Source organism: Macrotis lagotis, chromosome 7, assembly GCF_037893015.1.
Source record: "Macrotis lagotis isolate mMagLag1 chromosome 7, bilby.v1.9.chrom.fasta, whole genome shotgun sequence".
Taxonomy (NCBI): Eukaryota; Metazoa; Chordata; class Mammalia; order Peramelemorphia; family Peramelidae; genus Macrotis; species Macrotis lagotis.
Window position 1 is genome coordinate 73,771,900 of NC_133664.1, and position 17,712 is coordinate 73,789,611.

A 17,712-nucleotide genomic window follows, 5' to 3' on the forward strand; every position below is an offset into this window, starting at 1 on the left:
CCCCGGGCAGCGCGCTTTCCCCCGCCAGCCGGCCGGGGCCGGGGCCGGGGCCGGCGGCGGCCTCGGGCTGGAGCCCCGGGAGTCGTCCCTGTCGTCACTTGGGCCTCGGGAGGAGCGAGAACCCGCGGGCCTCGAGTCCTGTCAAGTGGGCGTTTGTGACGGCGAGGAAGCGAAGGGAGGACGCGCGGCGCTCCAGCGCGGCGCTCACAGCGGGCGGGCCGGCCGGGCTCGCCGGGCCCCCGCGGCCGCCCTCCGGCCCGCCGCCGCCGCCCTCCCCCGGGCCCTCGGCGCCGTCCCCGCCGGAGGAGACGGTTTGGAACCTGCGAGGCGGCCCCGGCGGGGGGCTCCGGCCGAGCGGGCCCGGGCCGGGCCGGGGGGCGGGGGCGGGCCGACGGCCGTTGGGCGTGCGGCCGGCCAATGGGGCTTCGGAGCGCCGCGCGCGCCGCGGCCGGTTCCGGTTTCGCTCCGCCACCCCCCCCCCCAGGCCCCGGATCCCCACCTCTCCCCCTCCTCCGGGCCGGCCCCTCCCCCGCCCCCTCCCAGCTCGTTCTATTTAATTGTTGAATTGTGGGCGCCGCCCCCCCGCGCGCTCGCGGCCGGCAGGGGGCGGAGTTAGAGCTTTGAACTTTTCCGCTGCGTGCGCCCGAGGGAGGTAAGGAGGCGGTGGGGGAGGGGAGGACTGGGAGCGAGGAGGCGGCTCGGCGCGGCCGCGGCTTCGGAGCTACATTTCGGCCCCGGCCCCCCGGCGAAGAGGCCGCCGTCGCACCCGAGCTGACGTGGGCTTACGTGGAGCCGCCTCAGCGGCCGCCGTCGGCGGGGTCGCTGGGCGGCGGCGGCGGCGGCCCCGGCCCCGGGCCCCGGTCTCCACCTCCTCCCGCCCGTAATCAGTGACGAGGCCCGCTACGTAAACCCCTTCGCGGCGGGTAAGTAGCGCGTCTGCCCCCCGACTTAAGAGAGCCGGGAGTCGCCGCCGCCGGAGCGGGAGGAGCCGGAGCCGGAGTCGCAGGAGGAGCAGCGGCGGCGGACCCGGACCCGGGCCGCGGGGAGCGGGCGGGAGGGTGAGGGGGCGCGCAGGACCCGGAGCCGGCCCGCCCGCGCCGCCTGGCCTTCCGCACTGACCGGGGACCCCCGCAGCCGCCCGGACGGACGCGATCCCCAGCCGCCGGCCTCTCGCTCGTCTTCGGGGGGCCCCGCGGGGAGCCGGGAGCCAGTCGGGCTGGGGCGGGGGCCCGGGGCCGAGCCGCCCCGGGGATGCGGGCGAAGCCGGCCGGGCCGGGCCGGGCCCTCGGTGTAACTGGACCAGTTGGCCCTGAGGAACTCTGAATGGCCACGGCGCCCTTGCGATTGTATCCCTCCTCCCGGAGAGAGGAAGCGGCCGGCCGGGCCGGGCCGGGCCGGGCCGGGGAGCCCTGTTGGTTAGGGGGGAGCGGGCAGGCCCCAAAGTCCCCCCCCCACGGCACCCCCGAAGGAGCAGCTCGGCCTAATGGAGTGGCCTTTCCTGAGCCCCGAATGGAGGGGACGGAGGTGGCCGCCAAGTTACGTTGTGGTCAGCTAGAGCCGGGCCAGGACTGCTTAGCGGGTCTGAGCAAGCCTCCTAACGGGGCCAGGCTGGAAAGCCTTACTTCTTGGAACCGGGCTGGCGGGGTGTGCCTGAAGAAACGGATTAGAATTAGCTAGACCTCTTGCAGTAGAGCAGCTTTTATTTTATAGCCTTTTATATCATTTTATAGCATACGAAGCGCAGTTTTTAAATTATTGAAACCTCGTTCGATTTGAAACAGATGATCTCACTTCATGCAGGCCTACCTTTTGACTATAAAATGATATAACATAAACTTTGCTGTATGTTATGGGAGATGTCCATTCAGTCGCTAATGTATGTCCCCACCCCACTATTGACTTCTAATCTTATTGAGCACTTGGGTCTTACTACTTGAATGCTGGTTTTGACTCAAGATCTTTGAGAACATTCGTTTGTTTTTTTCTTTTAATTTTTGAGCTACCGACTCCCTTCCTTCATGGTCCTCAGGCATTTGAGATTAGATACCTCCAGAAACAGCCATGGCAGTTTTTCAACCATCCTTATCATAAAGCAAATTTTTTTTTTTCTCATCCTGTAATAGAAACATTTGAAAATGCTTGAAAAAATGTGTTAAAGCATTTTTCACACCAGCCTGTTTAGGCCTTGTAAGGGTGTTGTATGTTTATATAAATAAAAATATTTATACACAGAGTGTCTTAATGCAGGTACTCAGCTGGAATATCTGAAGATTTTCTCAAGGGTCTGACTCTTTTTAAGCAATATCAACAGCAATATCTGACTTTTTAAACAATATCCAAAAATTCAATTTTGGGATATTTAGACCTGCACCTATTTATGTGTATGTGTAGTATAATAATGGAATTCTCAGGGTGGGTTTTTAGCTCTTGTTTTCTGTTTGTTAAGGTTATTAAAATTGTAACTACACTGTATTTATTTACATAAACTTTTGTATATGTGTTTGTGAAAATTTCGAGAATTATTTCTTTTTCATTTTAAAGATTAAAAGATTTAAATCTGGTATTGTTACTGTGGGGCATATACATTTTTGACTTGATCATTAATGTCAGGAAATGTTAGTACAATTCCTAGGCAATAGATTAAATCATAGTTATCTTGGGACAGTCATTATATAAAGATTAATAAAATGAATGAAAACTTACTTCGAATTTTGACCTTTCCTGAAACAAATGCAGTAGTTTTTTTCAGGTTTTAAAACTTCCTACAATATTATTTCATACATGTCATGTGATTGACGCACAAAAGTTCTAATGGAGACTACTAATGTTATGATGACTGTGAGACAACTCCTACAGTGAGGAAGGTGAGATTAGACTAGAAAGGTTTTGCCAGGGTAAAATATTGTTTTGGGAGTTGTTGATTTCTTGCCATTTTGATGTTAGACCAGTTGAGGATTAGGAAAGATTTATATTATGATAAACTTTATGCCTGTTTACAAATGGAATTTGGGGGACTAATATTTGAGTATAATGAAATTTTAAATGAAATATTTTTGGCCATTCTGTACTGTTTGTGAACCGTTTTTTTGATCTCTTAACCAGGGAGAAAGGTAACTAGGCAAATTATATGTTTGAAAGGTTTTCAGTTTTGACATTTTAATCTGTATGTGCCCCTTTTTGAAAAATAAACTGATTTTATTAACAATATTTATAGTGAATTATTTTAATGTTAAGCTATCCAAATAACATGGTTTCTGTTAGAAATTATTCTAAGTATGTCCAAGTTGTATTTCATGTCTTTGATTTATATGTTAACCTTCCCTTTAAAAAGCTTCCAAGTGGGAAATTCAGCACCTTAGTAAGATGGGATGTTTCTAGTTCTAGTTCTGTTTGCTGATGGGAAGTGTACAAAAAGTCATATATTCAACACAATTGGAAAAAACACAACATACATCCGCTGTCTCTTAAATTTTCTATAAAGTGATTTAATGTGAACTTCAGAATACTTAAGCTTGAACCAATAGAGTGCTCAAATATATTTACTAATAGGAATAGTGTGCATTAATTAAATACATAGAAAATGTCTTACCGCAGGCTTTCTCATTTCACTGTGTTCAAGTGTAGTTTAAAATTGTTACAAGCAGTAGAGGTTAACTGAACAGTTTTATATAAAACTTTTTTTGTAACTCATTTCTTTAAATTCAGTAAGAGAATTTAATACACGAAAGAATTCCTGTGATGAATCCTCTTTTAAAATATTCATTTATTTATCCTCTCCCCTCCCCCAAATAAATTACTTTCTTCTGCTGAGTTGGATGCCTTTGAATTTCACTTTGTTTTTAATAATCAGATTTAGGTATTTGTAAACAAGAAAATAGGCAAACGGTAGGAGTCAGATGTGAAAAAAACTCCAACTAGGATTGGATAATTTTGAATAGTCTACTTTTGGCGCTAGCCACCCAAATTACATGTTCTTAATTCATATAAATATTAATGTTGATTAGTTGATAAGGAAATTAGTTGGAGTGATACTAAATCTCCTCTTGAAACTACTCACTCCGTTCTTTTAATTATGATTTGGATTCAAAATATTAATTTTGTTTAAAGGTACATTCAGATGCAAAGATTTCTGTGTAAAATTGTGGTACTTAAATGATCATTTGGAAAACCTGATCAGTCTTAAACTTGAATCTCATGTTAACATTCTGTATAATCTTGACTGTAGTATTTGGCCATCCTAGAAATCCTATTCAGATCTTATAGACCTGGAACTGTTTTAATGCTTCTGAATTCTTAGAGCCCTATTTATTTCACTCTTCTCTCTTTACCTGTCTCCTCCTCAAGTCCTTAAAATGACCCTTTGTGACTTACCTGCTTGACTTCTGGATTCTTCCCACTTCTTTGACTTAGTCTTTTTTAAGTATTAATTTGTCTTTTGTTTCTTAGTTTGACTTGTGGACTCTATTTTATCGGCAAAAACTATGTTCTCTTTTGCTATATATCTTGACAACTAAATATTTGGCTGCTATTTGTATTTTTCCCCCCTCCTTTCAGAAGGAAATGCAATCTCTGTTTCACTTGAAGTATTATGTCATTTTCTATCCAAAGTGTGTTCATTACTTCAGAGGATTAGCAGGAAGTTCATACTGCCTAAAATGTTTAATGACCTCAACTCAGAGATACACTTGGAGTGTCCTAGGTTGCCTATGTTTATCTTTTGGCAGAGGAAAGAGAAAGTGGGACACTATATTTTAGTTGTTATAATCATTTTCTTCAGTAAAAGGGTTTTTGCATTTGTGGAGGATGAAATCAGGGAGAAAGGAGGAGAGAATTAATGGAAGCTGTCCAATTCAATATCTGTGATAGTCATTCTAGGAAGAAGTAAAAGTAAACAATTTAATCTTATGATGCCTTCCTATTGACTTGTAATTGTACCAATACTAAAAAGGCACAAGTGTCTTGATACACAGTAAATGAATGAAAGCCCAAATTAAGTTTGAAAATTAGTCTCAGTAGTTGTAGGGTAAAATCATGTTGTATTTCAAACCTTTCTCTCATTAGATATAACTTTGGAATTTCAGAACTGTTAATGCAGTGTCTAGGTAGATCTTCAGATTACTTGTTTGGGTTTGCTTTAATTGTCCATGATCCTCTTGTCACACAGTACTCAACTTTAATACTCTTGAGTTTAATTCAGGTAAAATCAAAGTGAGTCAGTTCTTCATCATGGTAATCTGAGGTGGCCTCCAAGCATGTGAGACTTACAACTGAGTTACAAAGTAAATTTTAATCTTAATCAAAGGGCACTTTATATGAAACATGACATTTGCCCCACCACCAAGCTCCTAACCTCAAGATGTTCCATTGATTTTTTTCATATGAAAATCTGAGTGGTTTGCCATGGAAAGGTCTCAGGAATTGGACCTTGAAGGACCTGGGTTCAAATCCCAACTCAACCCCTGATTGTGTGATCATGGACAATTTTAATTTCTTTGAGCCTCAGTTGCCTATCTGTAAAATGAAATCTGTAAAATCTGTAAAATGTTAAATTGCCTACCCCATTCAGTTGTGAAGTCACGCTTTAAAAGTTTTAAAGCAGGCTTGCTCCTTGGTGCTGAGGTTTGCACTATTATATTTATTATTGGACATTGAATTCCCTGTGTGGCTCTTGATGAGTTTATTTGGGGCTGTGAAGCCCAAAAGAGCCAAGGTTGGAAACTCCTGTTCTAAAACTTTAGAAACATGAGGGATTTTATATATATATATTTTATGTTTTTAGTTTTTTAGTTTTTTGCAGGTCAACCGGGGTTAAGTGGCTTGCCTAAGTCCTCACAGCTAGGCAATTATCAAGTGTCTGAGGCCAGATTTTAACTCAGGTACTCCTGACTCCAGGGCCGGTGCTATATCCACTGTACCACCTAGCTGCCTCTATATAATTCTTGATGAAATAAATTGGCTAACTATCTAGATTTTTTTTTTATGGAGAAGGTAGTTTTTATGTTATAAAGGAAATATTTTTTTTAATCCTTCAGTTTTAAAAATTATTTGTCCTTCTCTGTCCCCAGCCCAAAAAACCTATAAGAATATAATCAATTTTATTTAAAAATTAAGGCATTGGGATGTTAACACAGGATAAAATGAGAACAACTTGCTATCACTTCCTCACCTTTTGTTATCTTTCAATTTTTCTCACCTACCCTCTGACTTTTTGTCTTTATCCCTCTAAGATTACAGTAATTTAAAGAAAAATAAAATGGGAAAGGATAGATTCCCTCCTATTTATTTATGACTGGAAAAATGCTTTCATTGTACTATTGGTATCCATCTTTTTGCTGTAATGTCATCATTGTTAATATTGCCTATCTTAAAAGCTCTCAATGGATAAACATAGGTCATTAAAAATACATGTACACTATTTTGATTTGGTTTTTTAACCTTTATAGTGTGATAATATCCCCTAACAAGTACAAAAAAAAGGGAATACAAACCTCCTCCATTTATATAACTTTATAGAATTCTCCCAGCCCCAGCCCCCTTGATGAATAGCAGGAATTGAACTTGGGCAGTGTCCATGTAGCCTCAAGTTTAGTTTATTCAGACAAAAAAGAAGTATTTGTTTTCTTAAGAATCAAGAATTCTAGCTGTGATAAAGTCAATCATGAAAGACAGTAAAAAAAAAATTAACATTTCCTAGTCTTTCATTTTCATCTTTTTGCCTGTTAAGGGACTGGCTGTCCAAAAAAGGGACATTTTTTTTTTTTTTAGGTTTTTGCAAGGCAAATGGGGTTAAGTACCTTGCCCAAGGCCACACAGCTAGGTAATTATTAAGTGTCTGAGACCGGATTTGAACCCAGGTACTCCTGACTCCAAGGCCGGTGTCCACTATGCCACCTAGCCGCCCTGGGACATATTTTCTTAAGAGAACATTCCAAGCTAAAAATCAATGAGCATGACTTAGATTTAAGAAAGTGTTACTAGAAAAATTCAGATAGGATACTACTTATGGGAAAATTTGAAAAAAATTATCTTGTTTCTCCACAGTATTAGTAATGATTTTCTTCAGCCTTGATTTTATTTGGTTGTTTTTCAGTCTTGTTAAAGATACTCGAGTGACTTGCCATTTCCTTCTCCAGCTCATTTTACAGATGAGGAAACTGAGGCAAATAGGGTAAAGTATGTCCTAGTAAGTGTCTGAGTAAGTAAGGTAGTAAGTGTCTGAGGCTAGATTTGGATTCAGATTTCATGACTCCTGGACAGATAAATTGGCTCAGTGGGGCCAGAAGTCAGGAAGATTATCTGTCCAGCTTCGATACTTACTAACCGTGTGACTCTGGAGAAGTCACTTAACTTAGTTGCCTCAGTTTTCCTCATCTGTAAAATGAGTTGGAGAAGGAAATTACAAATCACTCTAGTATCTTTTTCAGAAAACAAAAACCCAAGTGAAGTCACAAATTGTCCTACACAACTGACTGGAGCTCTATCTCCTTTGCCACTTAGTTGCCCTTCAGCCCTGATCTGTTGCCTTATCTACCATTTGTCCTTTGTTTTCCTGTGCTTGGAGTGATGATTTTATAAATATCAGTGCAGTGAGTGCCTGGGCTGACTCAGTGGACAGGCCTCTTAAGTTCTGCTATGGACACGAGTGTGAGTCTTTGACTGCCTAAGCTTCCTTACCTGTTAAAATGCTGTATAAAATTCTAACTTACTGAACAGCTTCCATGTGTGTGAATTGGGACTTGTATTTGATTATACATTTGATATAGCAAATTGAGTGGGTTTATAGTCATTAAAATTCTATCATGTTTCCTTTCTGTAAATTATATATACATATATTTGGCTGCTTATAACTACAGATTCAACCAGTTATAAGCAGCCAAATATTTCTTTCAGGCTTTCTTAAAGGCATTTAAAAGTAAAGCAAACTGGGGCAGCAGTTTCCTTTATTTTTGTGCACCAACTCTATAGTCAGGAGGATCTGGGTTCAAATCCAGACTCAGACACATAGTACTTGTTAGCTGTGTGACCTTGGGCAAGTCACTGAACCCCATTGCCTTGCAAAAACCACAAAAAATAAAGGCAACTTCATGTGGTAGGAAGCATTGTCTGGATTTGAAATCCAAGGACTTGCATCCCCAGGTTCAAGTTCTATCTTGGGCAAATCATCTTGTCCTCAGTTTTCTTAGCATCAAGGGACTAGTAGATTAGAACTTTAAATTCCTGTCTAATTCTAAATTTTTAGTCTGTACATAAAATATGTCTTTGGGGCAAATATAATTTATGTAGAAGACAAATCATATTTCTAAAGTTACATTTTACGGTAAGTATTCTAGAAGCTATTCTATATTACCCTTGTTTTTCCATGAAAGCATCCAAATTGTATGTCCATATTTCATAAAATGTATGAAATGTCGTCATTTTATGTTTTAAATTGTTCTTAAATGTTTGACTAGATCAGGGGTTCCCAACCTGGGATATAAAAACTTACAGCTTTTATTTCTGAAAAATTAATTTTTATTTTGTTTTTCATGTATACAATGGTAAACTTGAAAGACTATGAGGACCATGGAACCAGAAAAAGGTTAGGAACCCTGGATCTAGATCTTTTGAAATAGAAATATTCATCATTCCATATAATGAAACTACTTTAACTTGGGACTTGAAGTAATTTACAAATTACTAGGGAGATGATAAGAGTATGTATTTTTTTTCTTCCTCATTTCTGGAACATTTTACTTTAATGCAGCCTACATTCATTTTTTTCTTTTTTAAAGGAGATCTTATTTGTGGGGTGCAGCCTATATTATGGGGATGAGTAGAATGCCATAAATTATTTTTCAAAAACAAAATATATTAGTTTTCAGAAATGACTTTGTTAAAACAATGAACATAGGTAAAAATATTTTTATCCTGTAGGACTTCATCAGTGCTAATTAGAATCTTCCTTAGAACTAAGGTTTTTAGTACTTAAGAACAAGAAAGATAGTTTGTATAATCATCCTGCCTTTTTTTTGAGTATCTTGAATGATAGATAATTCTCTGGTGTATAATGTATACTTTGAAAGGCAGAGTTGTTTTTATAAGCATCACTTTCCCCCCATAATCACCATTAAAAGAATAGAAATATATTAACCTTCTGAATATTACGTCTGTCTCCAAAATGGCTATAGTAATTGTGTGATGCGTACAACGAAGATAGCATAGTAGATTGTGTTTCTAAGTGCAAAATTAACACCTGTCTCTTGATTTAGATGTTTAAAAGCAAATCTTTGTTTAAAGAATATTGCTTATAGGAGCAGCTAACTGGTACAGCTAGGACCCCAGCCCTAGCGCAGCGTAGCCTCAGACACTAGCTGTGTGACCCTGGATTAGTCATTTTACCCTACCTTAAAAAAATATTACTTATCAATATTTTTAATGAGACATTAGCTGTGGTGCCAAAGAAAATGGATTTACATGCTAGTTGAATTTCTCCCTGAATTCTTTAGGATCAGACTTAGTGCAAAAATTAAATAAAAGCTGAGGGAAAAGGTTGGGCATCAAAATATCGGTAGTATTTTATCAGGTAAACACTTTCTCTTCCTTTGAAGACAGTATTCTTAGAATAACTATATTATTGTTGCCATCATGGGGCTAAAGCTGTTACTTCATTTCGTTGAGGTTTCTGTTATCATCCATTGCCTATGAGGGTGCATGACCCAAAGGTTACACCTTACGTGTCGATTGGACCAGTGCTCATCACTGTTGGTTGATAAGAAGCCTTTTGTGTTTTTCCTCGAGGGCAGGGATTGTATTTGGACACATAGTAAGTGCTTAAATGCTTTTTCATTTTTTATAAACATAACTATGTTAAGCATCCCCTTGATCTCCCAGGAAGCTTATTATTTTGGGAAGGACAAAGCCCCTCAAATACCAGTGTAAAAAAAACCCCCATTAATTGTCAAAATGGGTAGTCCAAAGGTTTTTCCTTTAATTATCCTATGATATTTAGCATTCCTATTTAGTAATTTGTGACAGTGCCATCATTACCTATTATTCTCACTACATGGTGGTGTGGCAGCATCATTTTTGTCCTTTGCCTTAATGATAAATGAATTATGCCAGTTTCAGTGTTGGTGGTATGACATTAGCCTTTTGGCAGTGAGAAGAGAGAAACTAATGAAAGTAATATTGGTTCTCATTCTGCTGATTTCAGAGGCAAAAACAATTTTGTTCTTTCAGCCCCAGGTAGGTTTACATCTCCAAGTGGCAGTCTATTTTCCTGAATTTGTTGTCCTAGTCATATACTTGAACATATAAAGAAAGCCTCATAAAAGTCAATACTATAGAAATTTAGAATTAATGACATTTATTGCATAATTAAATTGGTGAAAACAATCATCTTTTAGATTGAAGGAAGTCTTTAAACTTTTCACAAAATGTATACTATGTTGAGCACTACCAGGCAGAGTGTGAGGGAGATAGAAAATATAGATGAGACATGGGAGTTGAGTATGGTTTTATCAGCAGCAAAATTGGAGCTTTACAGCTAATTTAAAAAATTAGAATTTTATTTTTCCTTAGTTACATGTAAAAACAATTTTTAACATTTGTTTTTGAAACTCTTGAGCTCCAAATTCTCTCCTTTCCTCCCTTCCACCCCCCCATTAAGAAAGCAAGCAATTTGCTGTTATAACTGTGTAATCATGTAAAACATTTCCATAATAGTTATGAAAGAAAATATAAGACCCTTCTTCCAAAAAAAGAAACCTCAAAAACAAAGTTAAAAATTTATCTTCAGTTTGTATCAAGACATCAAAAGCTGTTTCTTAGTATGGATAGCGTTCTTTATCATATGTCTTTCAGAGTGCTTCATAGACTTAATGGAATATTATTGGCTCTTAAACTAAGGTGTTATTAATATATATTTAATTTTGATAAGGGGCAACTAATAGAACTGAGAGGGCAGTGAATATCACATATTTTTATATTTCAGACAATTACTGTTTAACTTTATACTGTAATTTTTTAAGTCCATGTGACTCATGAAACAAAATTAAGTATTTAAAAAGCAGATTGAATGAAAAATTGGAATTTTTACATTGCTACTTTTCTTTTTTGTCATTTTAATTGTATGAAAATTAGAATTATCTCCTTCCTAGTCATTTTAACAAGTCTTAAATTGTTTTGGTGGAATTTTTGTAATATCCCAAATTCAAAAGTATAATTTTACTGCAGGATAAATAGAAGAAGAAAGCTGGGAAGGAGCAAAAGCATTGTTTACAAATGTCTTAATAATGAGCAAATGTGGCAGGAAAAAATATATTAAGACAAATATAAGGTAGGTAAATTTATGTTTATCTGGTTTTTTAAAAGTTGTACTTTTAAAAAGTTAGAGTGATAGACAAATTAAAATTATGTTCTCTTCAGCCTATGTTAGAAATAAAAATAAACTTTATAGTCATTCACCCAGCAGATAATTTATTGAACTACTTTGTGTAATAGTATTACACATTCACACACTCTCTCTTTCTCACTCTCATTCACTAGAAAACTGGATCTTCATATGGCAAATAGTCTCCATTGGGCTGAGTAGTTGGATCAGAGAGATAGAGATTGTATTCATATTAAACTCTCCTCTGCTTTCTTATAAATGGTATTGTGAACAGAATATAACCTTTCTAGATGATTTGGGTCATTTTTACTGTAATACAAGATGCCTTTAGGGACTGTTGAAATATTGATGCTTTAAATACTTCTAAGCTGCTGTAGTTTTGTTAGTTTTATCTTTTTTTTTAATAGCTTTTCTGTCTCTCTTATTCTTCTAGGTCTTATTTTTTTGCAGCTGACATTATGTCTGCCTGTAGAGCAAACAGCCTCTCCAGATTTTGAATTGGCTGTGAGCTTGGAAACAAGATAATCAAGGGGTGTTTTTTGGGGTTTTTTTTTTTTTTGCATAATGGTTGATGTAAAAGTAAATAGGTTCCAAGCCCAGATCCTGTGGGTGTCTCTAGTGCCTGGACTTTTTATATCTACTTCCAGTGGTCAGATGGTCTTTTTTTTTCTTTCTTGGTTTTCAGTGGAGTTCTGGATTGTAAAGTTGCCATATTTCAGTTCCAGATAGGTAAAGTATTAATGTATATAGGATAGTTTAATTTGTGAAAAGAAGTCTTCTTTGAAAGAGATGAGTTTTGAGCTGGGTCTTAAAGGCCAGTGCTGCTTGTTTAAAGAATGCAGGAGGACACTTGAGGTAGAATAGGTATGATTAAAATAAAGGCAAAAATGTAAGAATTATCAATCTGAATTAGATGGTAAGAGGTATACAGATTGGTTTGGCCTAGAAGTAAAGGGTCAGGTTGAGGGATATCAACAAATGAAAAATAAATAAAATTAGGTATTTACTGTATAAGGAATAGTAAGCAAAGAATTTTTAATTTAGAGTCATAAATAATGGCAGGAGGCTATTGAAAAAGTTATGAAAATGTTATGAACATGTGTTTGCTTTTTGAGAAATAATTGTTTTAGCAGCTCTGTTTAGGGTATTCTAGACAATGGAATATGGGCAGATTAATAAGAAGCAAGTAAGATAAAGTTAGACTTGGAAGTCAGGTGCTGACAGAAATGGAAAAATAATGACTCGTCTGAGAAGTTTTGTGGAGGAGAGAATTTTTATTTCATACAAAGTTATGAATAATCCACCTAAATTTTACATGTCTTTTTAGACTATTTTTGAAAAACAAAACATTATTGTGTTGGTACTAAGTGAGAAATGGGGTATAAGATCAGGAAGATGAATTTAAAAATGGTCATTTTTAAAAATGAATTATTGTACATTTCATTTAGTGAGTATACCATTTAAAAGATTTTATATTTTTACTCTTTAGTTTTAATTAAAATTATTACAGAATTACTCTTCTAGATGACATTCAGGGTGATTACTTCAATTAAATTTAAAAGGAAATTAAAAGCATTTAAAAAGATATCCCTATAAAAATAGATCAGTTTCTTAAAAGTGACTAAAGTTCTCTTACATGTCTTCCAACTTCATATGAATAAAGATATAAGGTAGAATTATTTATCATTAATTGTATGACCAAAAATTTAAATTTATCTCATTAAAATACTATGTTATAGACCCGGACAATTTGAATAAATGATGAATAAATTATTTTTATACAATAGAGATGACTAATTTCTGTGAGTGAGTGGACTTGGGCAATATCATGACATCCTTTTGAGTTCTGAATATGTTCTCTTTCCATGCTAGTTGTGATAATAACAGTAATGGTAGTTCATATTTATATAGTGCTTTATAATTACAAAGGACTTTTCCACGTCCCTTTTGAAAACTTTTGATAGAAGTTTTATTATAGATCATTAAGGAATAAGCCAAGAATTTCATTTGGTTATAGGTGATCCTTTGGGAAACAATGTCTGTTTGTTTTTTAAATCTGCTTTCTATAAGCAATGTCAATAGAATAACTTTCTTGGAATTTGTACTGTATTGATAAAATTCTACAGGACTAAACAGTCACTTTGTAAAAAAAAGTTCTGCAAATTATGTTAAAGTCAAACATAAATAATGATTCTTGAGATAAGTGTTTAATAGTTTTCTTTTTTGTTTGTTTTCTTTTCAGACAAATGACCATGGAAACAGTTGACTCTCAGCAGGATGGAAGTGTAACAGATTCTGTAACAGATGGTGATTCTGCTCATGCACAGACTCAGTCGGGTCAAAATTCTATTCCAACTCTAGCTCAGGTAACTTAAAATAACAGCAGTAGACAGAAACTAATAATAAAGTTGAAAATATCTGGAAGTAAGAGCTGTGGCTCTATCTTATTTTCTTGTAGATAGTCTTTAATGTCAAATTCTTGTACGTATATATAGAAAAGAATATTGATATTTTCATGGGCATATAATAGCAGAAAAAAATCCCAAAGAAGAAAAAACACCAAAAAGCATAACAATCATAAAACATTCAAAAAGTATGGTTGATGTACAGTTGGCATAACCATTATGTAACAAAATTGGTGTAAGGTAATTTTTCATTTATGAGCAAGACTTAGAAAGTACTAAGAAAAAAAATTTTGACTGAATTGGACAGAATACTTGGCTTTTTTTTTTTAAACTGCCAGTTACTTTTATTTTCTATGACTATCTTAGTATTTACACATAAAAACATTAATGGGTCTGATTATTTCATAACTTAAGGGGCATTTTTTTGTAGTATGAGGTGAGTTGTTAGGGAAGGTGGGTCCAGAATTGTGAGAGGTGGGCTGAGAGTAGATACAAAGACCTATGGTAAAAGTGTCTGTCTTGGACTTTACATTAAGACCTGGAGTTAATCTGTGCACAAGTAAGTATTTATAAAATACAGTGTCCCAAAAGACTTGGTACAGTTTAAAATTATTAAACTTTATTTTTTAAAATTCAGAAGATATGTACTCCAAATCAAGATTTTTATATATAAAGTAGAACACAAATAGAAGAGGCTGTGTGTGTAACTAAATGTTACTTTCAAAACTGGCTGGTCTTTTCTTCCTTTACTTTCAAAATTGGCTAAGTTTACTTCTTTTTTGCTGGGTACTTTAAAAAATATTTTAATACCCAATTTGTTGCCTTTTTTTAACAAAACAGTGGAATAATTTATTCTTCAACCCCAAAGCCTTTTCCAATTAAAAACAGGGAAAAAAACCTCAAATCTCTCTAACAAATAAACAAGTCAAGCAGTGAGCCAGGGTAACATGAGTCAACCCTAGGTATTCTGGAGATAAGATTGGTAGTTTCTTTGATGTAAATTTTTAAGTGTTATGAAGTGTTACTGTCCTTGCATACATTTTTCTACTGATTCAGCTTTCCTTCACTCAGCATCAGTTTATACCTCCCCAGATTCTTTGAAATCACTAACTGTCATTTCTTCAGGCCCAATAATATTCCCTTATATTTATATAACATAATTTAGCCATCTCCTCCATTTCTAGTTCATTAATTTTCCCTCTTTTTTTCTTTTATAGACCACCCCCTATTTGAGGATTAGGAAGTTTTATGACTGTTCATTTCCAGTTTTATATTTCTTTATGTTACTCTTCTCCCATTTCTGCCTGTTTTCCTTTTGAGTGTAATTTATTTCTGTTCCAAATTCTATGTAGATGTTCAAACTTGCATTGTCTAGTTCTGATGAGAGAGTGTCATTTGATGCCCATATTTGTTATGAGGAGAAGTAATTTACATTGCTCTGTATTTCCTTCCATATTAAGTGTATTCCTTCTATTCTTTTCCCTTTTTCCTCTTAAAATCCTCAGAACAAAAACCAAACCCTCCCCCTTCTAAATCTTTTTTTCTTATTTAAAATTCTCTATACCTTTTGAAGACATTAAATTTCTATTTTCTTATAAGAATATTGTTCCTCATGATTGTTGTGGTCCTTTCTAATTCAAATAAGTTTACCTTTTTAGTTTTCACAAATAGTATCTCACTGTCCTCCTCAGCTCTGGTCTTTTCATTAGGAAAGCTTGAAAGTGCTCTATTCTGTTGAAGGTCTATTTTTGTCCCCACAATACTATACCCAGCTTTGCAAGCAGGTTGACAATAAAACTTTATTTGTTGTCTTTTGGAATATTGAAACCTGAGTTCTCTTAGCTGTTGTAGAAGTTTTCATATATTACGTGATCCTGACTGTGATTCATCTAATTCAATTCAGCCCAGAGTTCTAGCTGTCAAGATCCATTTTGATCTTCTATTGTATACTGTGTTCACTATCCCTTCTAACTTTGTGTTATTTGGATTATACATGTACAATTTTTATCAGATTGGTGGCTGCCATGGGGAGGGGGGCAGGAAGGGAGGGTGGTATAAAAAATGTGAAACTCATAAACTTGAAAATGAATGAATGTTGAGAGCTACTTTTTGCATGTAATTGGAAAAAAAATTAAAATGTAAAATACATAAAAATGAAAAAAAATTGTGTTATTTTCAGATTTGATGAAAAAATACTATCTGTGCCATTGTCCAAGTCATTGATAAAAATATCAGGCAGCACAGATCTTAGATTCCTGGAATATTTCACTGGAGACTTCTTTTCCTGTTGTTTTTGAAGGGTTTATCTTTTATTATATTTATTTTTGTACAAATGATGTTTTATATATTACTAAAATATTATTGTTTAATAGTAAACATAATACCCCTCCCCCCAAAATATAGACCCTCATGAACAATAAAGGAAAGAGAAAAAATTGAAATTAAAAAATAATAATAATAGGGGCAACTAGGTGGCATAGTGGGTAGAGCACCAGCCCTGGAATCAGGAGCACCCAAGTTCAAATCCAGCCCCAGACACCCAACAAATCACCCAGACTCTTGCAAGAAGTAAAAAAGAAAGTGTGTTATATCTGACCACACTCCCCCCATGGTCCACCTTTTCCTCCATCACTCACATCCCCCCTTTCCCCCTGTCCCCACCCTTCTTACTCCAGATGCCTATACCCCATTGAGTATATAGGCTATTTCCTCTCCTAGCCACCTCTGAAGAGAGCAAAGGTTCTCTCATTCCTCCTCACCTTCCCCCCCTTCCATATCATTGCAATAGTTCATTGTAATAGAAAAAAAATCTTATATGAATTATCTTAGCCTATTCCATCTCTCCTTTCTCTTACTCCCATTACATTTCCGTTTTAGCCATTGACTCCATTTTTACAATATATTATATCTTCAAATCCAGCTCTCTCCTGTGCTTCATCTATAAAAGCTCCTTCTACCTGCTCTATTAACTGAGAATTTCCTTTTCTTTCTTTCTTTTTTTTTTTTTGCAAGGCAAATGGGATTAAGTGGCTTGCCCCAAGGCCACACAGCTAGGTAATTATTAAGCGTCTGAGATCGGATTTGAACTCGGGTACTCCTGACTCCAGGGCTGGTGTCTATCCACTGGTCCAACTAGCCACCCCAAATGAGAAGTTTCTTATGAACATTATCAATATCATTTTTCTATGCAAGAATACATGTAGTTCATCATGAAGTCATATTCATCAGTCCCTCATATTTTCCTCTTCTCCTCCACTCTATGCTTCACCTGAGTCCTGTATTTGAAGATCAAACCTGTTCAGCTCTGGCCATTTTAACAGGAATATTTGAAATTCCCCTGGCTCAATGAAAGTCCATCTTTTTCCCCTGGAACAGAATGTTCAGTTTTGCTGGGTAGTTGATTCTCCGTTGCCATTCCAAGCTCTTTTGCCTTCCGGAATATTATATTCCAAGCCCCAAGAGCCCTTTCTACTATTTTCCAGGTTACCTTGGGCTGGAGAATTGCCTCACTGGATCTTTCTGTGGGTTCTGTCTCTCGAAAATTTAGAGTCATTATTTTATAATTTTTGAAATATTATGGATAGAGAGCACCTGAGAGGCTCTTCTGTCACCCTCTTGGCTCTGCCCCCCTGAGGTTTTGCTGTAAATAGGTTTTTAAAAATCATCAGTCAATAAGACTTTATTAAGCACATGCCAGGCATTGTAGAGAGAATGTGTGTGTGCGCACGTGCACGCACGCGTGCGCACACACACACACACACACACACAAAGAAGAAAAATAGCAATTGATATTCTTAAGTTTCTAGTCTCTTAACATTTCATGTAAGTGTTGGGTGTGAAGTCATGCTTTAAAAAAAACACATTCATATTTCTTAATAAACCAACAAACTCCTCTTCCTGTGCCTAAATATTTTGTGATTTTAGTTCATCTGAAAT

General features: G+C 37.4%; 1 protein-coding gene across 17 annotated transcripts in view; it reads left to right on the plus strand.

Annotated features, from left to right (window-relative positions):
* Positions 1-306: 306 nt before the first annotated feature.
* Positions 307-17,712, plus strand: part of CREM (cAMP responsive element modulator) — a 71,351-nt gene continuing 53,945 nt past the window's right edge. For 10 of the 17 annotated variants that reach the window (XM_074193167.1, XM_074193172.1, XM_074193181.1 and 7 more), the window contains exons 1-3: positions 659-923; positions 11,215-11,317; positions 13,614-13,737. In XM_074193167.1, coding sequence (XP_074049268.1) covers positions 11,274-11,317; positions 13,614-13,737 — 168 coding nt within the window. In that variant the 5' untranslated portion in view covers positions 659-923; positions 11,215-11,273. The other 7 variants (XM_074193171.1, XM_074193169.1, XM_074193168.1 and 4 more) reach the window with 7 other exon arrangements.